The sequence below is a fragment of the Hyla sarda genome, chromosome 7 (assembly GCF_029499605.1).
Source record: "Hyla sarda isolate aHylSar1 chromosome 7, aHylSar1.hap1, whole genome shotgun sequence".
NCBI lineage: Eukaryota > Metazoa > Chordata > Amphibia > Anura > Hylidae > Hyla > Hyla sarda.
In genome coordinates, this window is record NC_079195.1 from 197,855,622 (window position 1) to 197,864,242 (window position 8,621).

General features: G+C 42.1%; 1 protein-coding gene across 1 annotated transcript; it reads right to left on the bottom strand.

The window, feature by feature from the left end:
* LOC130282989 (protein kinase C delta type-like) lies at positions 1-8,150 on the bottom strand. Its single transcript, XM_056532071.1, has 3 exons — positions 7,383-8,150; positions 3,227-3,543; positions 1-1,286 (listed from the first exon to the last, which is right to left on the bottom strand). Exons 1-3 carry the CDS (start codon positions 8,076-8,078, stop codon positions 728-730), a joined length of 1,572 nt encoding a protein of 523 aa, XP_056388046.1. The 5' UTR covers positions 8,079-8,150; the 3' UTR covers positions 1-727.
* Positions 8,151-8,621: the final 471 nt, after the last annotated feature.

Consider the following 8,621-nt stretch of genomic DNA (forward strand, 5'->3'; position numbering starts at 1 on the left):
AGGACTTTTTATTTATAGGAGGGGTATACTGGGGATACTGCGAGGCATAGAAATGTGTGTTATGTTCTATTTTGCTATGTGTGAAATATAAATGTATAGGTAAAGCATTTTTATATACTGTGTTGATCCAAAGGAAGACGAAAACCCCCTTGAGGAAAGAGCCAATTATCCTTATGTAAGGGGGGAAAATTTCTTCCTGACCCCAAATATGGCGATCGGAACAAGTCCCAGGATCAAAAGCCAGTACCTGACCTATCTAATATGGAAAACTATATGTTATAAATACTTTATATGCTATACCTTTTTTTTATAATTTATTTTTATATTATTTTATTTGTGGGAATATTTAGTAATAAATTAAAGATTTATCATACTTGACCTATTTATGGCTGAGATGATCCCAAGGAAGGCAAAAAAAACCTTGAGGAATAAGCCAATTGTCCTCAAAGGGGAAAAATTCCTTCCTGACCCCAAATATGGCGATCGGAACAAGTCCCAGGATCAGAGCCGATATCTACCACTATCTGTTGTGTGTGTGTCTGTGTGTATGTGTCTATACTATCTATATATGTACCTGTGTGTATATTTCTATCTACCTGTATGTGTGTGATCCTAATGTATGTGTGATGATGTGTGATACTTACCAGGTCTGTGCTGAGGTGTTACAAGCACAGGCCGCTCCTGGGTACAGCGCTCAGATGGTACAGAGCTGGGCCGTGGGCTGATCTTACCATTCCCAGCTTGGAGCTATGAAGGAGAATCCTTCCAAGGGGTGAAGAGCTGTCTCTACCTCTGACCACCGCAGGTCTCCCTTCTTCAGAGCTGCCTCGGATGGTGTAAATGGCGGCTGTGCTCTCTTCTGCTCCAGTTCCTCCCAGTTGATGGTGGAGAAGAATGGATGTTCTCTGATGTTCCTGTTCACACCCAGCCGCTTCTCAGGATTCTTGTGCAGCAGTTGTTGGATCAGATGTTTCAGGTCAGCAGGGAGCCAAGATGGAATATTAGGCTTCTCTCTGGTGATGGAATCGCGAGCCATTTCTCTGTTGCAGCCAAAGTAGAATGGGGAACGTCCTGCTGACATCCGGGATACAACAATCCCCAGGCTCCACCAGTCAACCGCTGCATGGTAACTCTTCCTCTGGAGCACCTCTGGGGCCATGTAAAGTAATGTGCCCGTCACTCCTTGGATCTTGTTGGAGGAGGTGACGCCATCTTGGGCAAGTCCGAGGTCTATGATGCAGATGTGTCCATCTCGATCCAGCATGATGTTATCTGGCTTGATATCTCTGCAATTAAAGAAGAAAAAAGATTGATAAATAAAAAACAATAGTAAAATTATTCAAAATTCACTGATGGAAAGTTGGGTGGATTATTTACAATAAAGAAGGAAAAATGATTTTTTACAGCTCACCACTTAGATGTAACCGGTTAATGGGATGTCCAAGGGAGGTCTTGTGGATATTAAAAATGGATACTAGAATTCCCAATGGTCTTAAACTAGTACTCCGGCCCTAAGACATCTTATCCCATATCCAAAGAATAGGGGATAAGATGTCTGATCGCGGGGGTCCCACCGCTGCGGGGGTCCCATCTCGCATGCACCTGTGGGAGCTGCATGTAGCGCTGCAGCCTCCGAGTCTGCTGGGTCACTACTATGGGGCCAGAGTATTGTAATGTCCCAACTCCGCCCCCATGTGATGTCCCGCCCAGCCCCCACAATGCAAGTCTGTGGGAGGGGGGCGTGACATAATGTATTTCTATTAAACCTCCTCGCTGGATCTCTCTTGTGTGCTGCCTTTTTACTCCTGCCACTATACTACAGGATTTATAACATTAGTTTATATGGTGGGATTTATGTTATCTATGTATACTATTATTATCATTTAAATGATTATTAATATCATGGTATCCCATTATATTATACTTATCTATTGTTTATCTTTATTGTGTACACCCCTTGCAAAATGATGTTAGTCAATAAGGAGTTATTTTTTTGTATCTTTGAAAGTGTTGGTGATTACACAGGTGCACAAACAAAAAGGTTTTTCTTTTTTCTTATATACTATTTATATCGTGTCGAGGGCCATTACTTTAAAACGTACCTGTCATTGTGCCAAAAAAATAAAAAATGTTACTCAGTACCTAATCCTGATAATAAACATATATAAATGTTATGGGTTTAGGACCTATATATCCCTAACAAGTAGCATTCATATCTTGCTCACTTCCTTTGTCTTCTTGCCTTGGGGAAGGGGCGTCTCTCTCTCTCACTGTGGATAAGTCATCTGCTCTGAGTCTGGGAGCAGCCTGGCAGTCTGCAAATCACTGCCCTCCTGTAACCCTTTCCTCTCTGGTTTCATGCTGTACATGTTACACAGAGAGGAAGATTATTGGAGTTTGCCTGCAGTATTCCTAAGACATTATGGTGAGTATATACAATATTAAATGTGTAAATATAAAAATAGATCTTTATAAATTAGTGCAAGGATTTCAATGATAAAAGCACAGTAGTTTTTATGCACATATGTTCTATCTGTTCCTAGTAAAGCTGGATGCTAATCAACATAGCTGTCACTATATGTGTCATTCAGCTTCTACATACTCATGAATGTATGATCAGCCTCTTTGTCATTCAGGAGTCAGAAAAAGCTTTGGCTGTTCAAGCATGCTGGGAGTCGTTGTTTTACAACAGCTGGAGCTTTAGTGTTTGTAAAGCACTGTGTTAGAGCAGTGGTGCCTTCAGCTGTTGCAAAACTACAAATTCGATCATGGGAGTTGTAGTTTCAGAACAGCTGAAGGCTGCAGTGGTGCAGCAGTGATTTCCTATACTGGATACCAACATGCTTTATGGTATTTAGTATGCTGCAAAATACAGAGTAGTCTGTCTGCATAAAGATAGATGACCTCTAGTGGCGGCTATTTTAATTTTAATTTTTTAGTAAAATTTTAATGTTTTTAATTAAATGTATTTTTAATAAAAGTCATTTTATCAGTAGTACTACAAAATATAAAACGTTTTTTAAAATGACAGTGCCCCTTTAAGCCTTGAAAAAGACCTCAGCGAATCGCGTTGGTTTTTATATAATCTGTAGCCCACTGGACATTTCAATATATTCAAAATAAAGCTGGAAGATTTTTAACCCAAACCTGAGTGCTGGATCTTCTCTGGTATTGGAGGCCTCTTTCCTATTCCTTATTCACAACATGACAAGGAAGTAATACTTACCGGTGGACGATGTTCTGTCTGTGAAGGAAATGGAGGCCACATGCAATCTCTGCTGTGAAGAATCTTACTATTTCGATGTTTAGACTGCTGTACACTCTGAGTAAAGCCTCCAAGCTGCCGCCGGACAGGTACTCGGTGATGAAGAAGGCATGGTCCTGAGACTGCTGTGCAGCATACAGGTGACACAGGAACGGGCAGTCTCGGGCCAGCAGGAGTATCCGTCGCTCTCTCTGTAGGATTGCTGCATTGTCCGCTGTTTTGGTGATACCTTTGATGGCGACATAGTTGTTTCGGCCGGGGACTGATGCCAGGCCCACCTGAAAGAAAGCAAAGGGAGCAATTGAGCAAATGGAAGACTATGGGAAATATTATGCATTTCCAATACCATATAGGTTAATTTACAGAGTCATTACAACGAGAAAATCTATGGAATCTCCAACCTAGCATAAATGTACGCCCTACAGCGTTAAGTGACTTTTTTTTGAATTCCACTTCCACTTTGATTTAATTTCTGTGAAACAAACAGGGCTCGAGTCCTGCAGGAACGTGCAGGAATGGCGTTCCTTTGTTTTTTCCACAGGAGGAACGCCGTCCCTGTTACATTAGTCCTGCAGGACCGACCTCTCTGTTCTTACTCTCTCTCTGTCTCCTCCCCTGGCCCGGACTGCTAGATGCTGAAGGTGTAGGACCTGTGATGATGTCACCATCATATGTGGGGGCGGAGCTTAGCTGTGGAGGAGAGAAAAGATTGTGGTTGAAGGACCTGTGTGATGCTGTAGAGGAGGCGGGGCTGAGCTGGAGGAGAGGTCACATGTCAGCCCAGTAAGGTAATTACATGGAAGGAGATTTGTTACAGTGTGTCACCCCAGTAGTAAGGAGATTACATGAGGAGGAGGTTTGTTACAGTGTGTCACCCCAGTAGTAAGGAGATTACATGAGGAGAGGGTTGGTTACAGTGTGTCACCCCAGTAGTAAGGAGATTACATGAGGAGGAGGTTTGTTACAGTGTGTCACCCCAGTAGTAAGGAGATTACATGAGGAGAGGGTTGGTTACAGTGTGTCACCCCAGTAGTAAGGAGATTACATGAGGAGGTTTGTTACAGTGTGTCACCCAAGTATTAAGGAGGTTACATGAGGAGGAGGTTTGTTACAGTGTCATCCCAGTAGTAAGGATATTGCATGATGAGGAGGTTTGTTACAGTGTGTCACCCCAGTAGTAAGGAGATTACATGAGGAGAGGGATTGTTTCAGTGTGTCACCCCAGTAGTAAGGAGATTACACGAGGAGGAGGTTTGTTACAGTGTGTCACCCCAGTAGTAATGAGATTACATGAGGAGGGGGTTTGTTACAGTGTGTCACCCCAGTAGTAAAGAGATTACATGAGGAGGAGGTTTTTTACAGTGTGTCACCCAAGTAGTAAGGAGATTACATGAGGAGGAGGCTTGTTACAGTGTGTCACCCCAGTAGTAAGGAGATTGCATGAGGAGGGGGTTTGTTACAGTGTGTCACTCCAGTAGTAAGGAGATGACATGAGGAGAAGTTTTGTTACAGTGTGTCACCCCAGTAGTAAGAAGATTACATGAGGAGGAGGTTTGTTACAGTGTGTCACCCCAGTAGTAAGGTAATTACATGAGGAGGAGTTTTGTTACAGTGTGTCACACCAGTAGTAAGGAGATTACATGAGGAGGAGGTTTGTTACAGTGTGTCACCCAAGTAGTAAGGATATTACATGAGGAGGAGGTTTGTTACAGTGTGTCCCCCCAGTAGTAAGTAGATTACATGAGGAGGAGGTTTGTTACAGTGTGTCACCCCAGTAGTAAGGTGATTACATGGGGAGGTTTCTTACAGTGTGTTATCATGATGATAGGGACATAAGGAGGTTTTTGTTACAGTGTATTATCAGAATGATAACCCCTTAAGAACATTGGGGGAGATGTATAAAGACCTGTGCAGAGGAAAAGTAGAGCAGTTGCCCATAGCAACCAATCAGATCGCTGCTTTCATTTTCAAAAAAAATAAAGAAGCAATCTGATTGGTTGCTATGGGCAACTGGTCAACTTATCCTCTGCACAGGTTTTAATAAATCTCTCTCATTAGAGGTAAATATACATCTTGGTGCCCTGGTACTTAAAGGGGTACTCCTACCCTAGACATCTTATCCTCTATCCAAAGGATATGGGATAAGATGTCTGATCGCGGGGGTCCCGGCGCTGGGGACCCCCGCGATCTCGGCTGTGGCACCCCGCTGTCATCACTGCACAGAGCAAACTCGCTGTGTGCGTAATGACTGGCGATACAGGGGCCGGAGTATCATGACTTCACGGCTAATAGTCATTTTTATTACTTTGAGGGGTACAGTTCATATAATGAGTGGGTTCTAACACGTAGGCCCCTCAGATCCACTTCTGAACTGAATTGGTCTCTAAAAATAAAAAATTTAGAAAATTGTTGCCAAATTTCTAAACCCCGTTAACGTCCTAAAAAAGTAAAATAACATTTAACAAATAATGCCAACAAAGAGTAGACATAGATGCACATAAATACCTAATGTATGTGGCATAAATTATATATATAATCCTATATCTTTCTTACAAGTAAAGAATCTGGAATAAAAAAAAATCCTAACTTTTCACACAACTATTTCAGAGTATTTCACACAAAACTGCAGAATGTAGTTGCCCATAGCAACCAATCATATCACTTCTTTCATTTTGAAAAGGCCTTTGAAAATAAAATAAAAAACGATCTGATTGGTTGCTATGGGCAACTGGGCAACCTTATCTCTGCACAGGTTTTTATCAATCTCCCCTAAGGAAAAAAGAAAAAAAAGAAAAGTATATATATATATATATATATATATATATATATATATATACTCAGTCAATGCTGCACTACTGAACCAAAAGTGCACAGTGCCAGCGCCCCCCGAGCAGATCACAGTCCATGCAATAGAAGAAAATGGCGCAGCACTCAAAAAATGTAGAAAAAACTGTGAATTTATTCCTTCAAGTCCAACAAAAAAAGCCTTTTGTTGGACATGAAGGAATAAATTCACAGTATTTTCTACATTCCTACAATTTTTGAGCGATGCGCCATTTTCATATATATATATAAGAAAACCAGGCAGATAAATAACAATGGGGAGATTTATCAAAACCTGTCCAGACGAAAAGTTGCTGAGTTGCCCATAGCAACCAATCAGATCACTTCTTTCATTTTTTACAGGCCTTTTCAAAAATGAAAGAAGCGATCTGATTGGTTGCTATGGGCAACTCAGTAACTTTTCCACCAGACAGGTTTTACTAAATCTCCCCCAATGTATTTTCAAAATTTCTGTCAATAAATGTCCTACAAACTATACCATTAAACATTAAATTCTACAGAAACAAAGAAGACTTCCCAACAACAATCTCAAAAAAAGACATTATTTTATTAAATATACGTAAACAATACATCATAAAATACATAAATGAAGAGAAAAACAACAGAAAATCCCACAGGGCAGTGGTTGAATATACTGGTGCTCAGAGGTGTAACTTGTAGCTTCTGGGCCCCATCTGCCAATTATAATACTGGTCACTTATAGGGCAGATGTGCTTTGGGGTCCCGTTAGGCACCAGGGCCCCGGTATAATTACCTCTGTACTCCCTATAGCTTTGCCCTTGCTGGTGCTAAGTAAAATAAAGTTTTACTCCCAAAAACTATATTATGGGGAGGAAAATCACCGACATCTATTTTCTGGCAATAATTTTACCAGACATAGAAAAATCATTATTAAGGTAACTAACTAGTTAAGGAAAATTAGATAGGGATTACTCTCTAATACAGTCTAATACCCCTCTCTAGCAGACCAGATCTAATATGGGGACTTATTACAGTGCAGCGTTATATAAGGGCCCGATATCTGTCACACACAGGGATATAAACATTACTGGAGGTCTCTAGTGCTGCAGATATGTGATATATAGGAGTGATCATGGGGGCTGGTTATTTACTGGACTGTCTGTTATTCACCCCATTATGTACAGCTATCCTCATGAGCATAAGGGCTGATAACAGAAAGCAATAGCCTACATTCAGCTGCATATTAAATACATATGAGATATAATTACATTGATTGTCCATTCAACATCAAAATAAACTTAAATAAACTTACCACTCCAAAGCTGCCCCTACCCAATACCTGATGGACAGTAAGGTGTTTGATGTTAAATTTGGGGTATTTGCTTGATGTTCCGGGGGCCTGACTGGTGCCTGGTCTTGACTCCTCATCTTCCAATACTCTGGCATCCTCTCCTCTCCTCTTCTTTTCCTCCTCCTCGCTCTCCTTTTCCTTCTTCCTCTCCTCTCCTCTCTTTTCCTCCTCTTCTCTCTTCCTCTTCTTCCCTCTCTTCTCCTCCTCTTCGATCTCCTCTTCTCTCTTCCTCTTCTTCCCTCTCTTCCCCTCCTTGCTCTCATCTTCCTTCTTCCTCTCCTCTTCTCTCTTCTCCTCCTCCTCGTGCTCCTCTTCTCTCTTCCTCTTCGCTCCTCTCTCCTTCTCCACCTCCTCGCTCTCTTCTCTCTTCCTCTTCTTTCCTCTCTTCAGCTCCTCGCTCACCTCTTTCTTCTTCCTCTCATCTCCTCTCTTCTCCTCCTCCTCGCGCTCCTCTTCTCTCTTCCTCTTCGCTCCTCTCTCCTTCTCCACCTCCTCGCTCTCTTCTCTCTTCCTCTTCTTTCCTCTCTTCAGCTCCTCGCTCACCTCTTTCTTCTTCCTCTCATCTCCTCTCTTCTCCTCCTCCTCGTCCTCCTCTTCTCTCTTCATCTTCTTTCCTCTCTCCTTCTCGCCATCTCCTCTTCCTCCAGTAGCCGCCATCTTTGGGATCCTGTAGACGTCCGTCCGCTCGGTCCAACTGACAGTTGTGGGTAAACAACAACAACAACAGCCGTTGTCCAGGTGACGTGTTGTCATAGCAACATCAGGTGGCACCTGCTGCAAGTGGTCCACCTGTGCATCCATATACACTGTAATGTGGGCATCATGGTGATAGCCTAGTGTCCAGAAAAATGGAGACATTCATGGCTGGTTCTTGTAGAGCTGTTTTATTAGTAGATGGAGCAGAGTGATGTGACTTTTATGTGCTGTATAGGTTGGCAGTGGTGCCCATAGACTCTGCTGGAAGGTTATAACAAGGGTGGTTGTGGGGGAATCCAAATGATCCTGGTGCAGGAATAACCAGATATTGTACCTGCTGTAATGGCAGGAATAATAAAGCCTTTTAAGGGCCTGTAATGTTCTGCTACATCCAATAAGTGGTCATCACCCACATACATTAGGTTGTAGGTCCATAGTCATTAATGTACAGTATATATGTCATGATACGGCTTCACCACCATTAGGACCTATTTTTTAAGCCGA

Excerpts from the sequence above, each read along its gene's own strand:
- LOC130282989 (XM_056532071.1), bottom strand. The coding sequence starts at position 8,078 with ATGGCGGCTACTGGAGGAAGAGGAGATGGCGAGAAGGAGAGAGGAAAG. Across the intron at positions 3,544-7,382 it reads GTAGGGGCAGCTTTGGAGTG|GTGGGCCTGGCATCAGTCCC; the intron begins GTAAGTTTATTT and ends GCTTTCTTTCAG. Across the intron at positions 1,287-3,226 it reads AGACAGAACATCGTCCACCG|AGATATCAAGCCAGATAACA; the intron begins GTAAGTATTACT and ends CTTTAATTGCAG.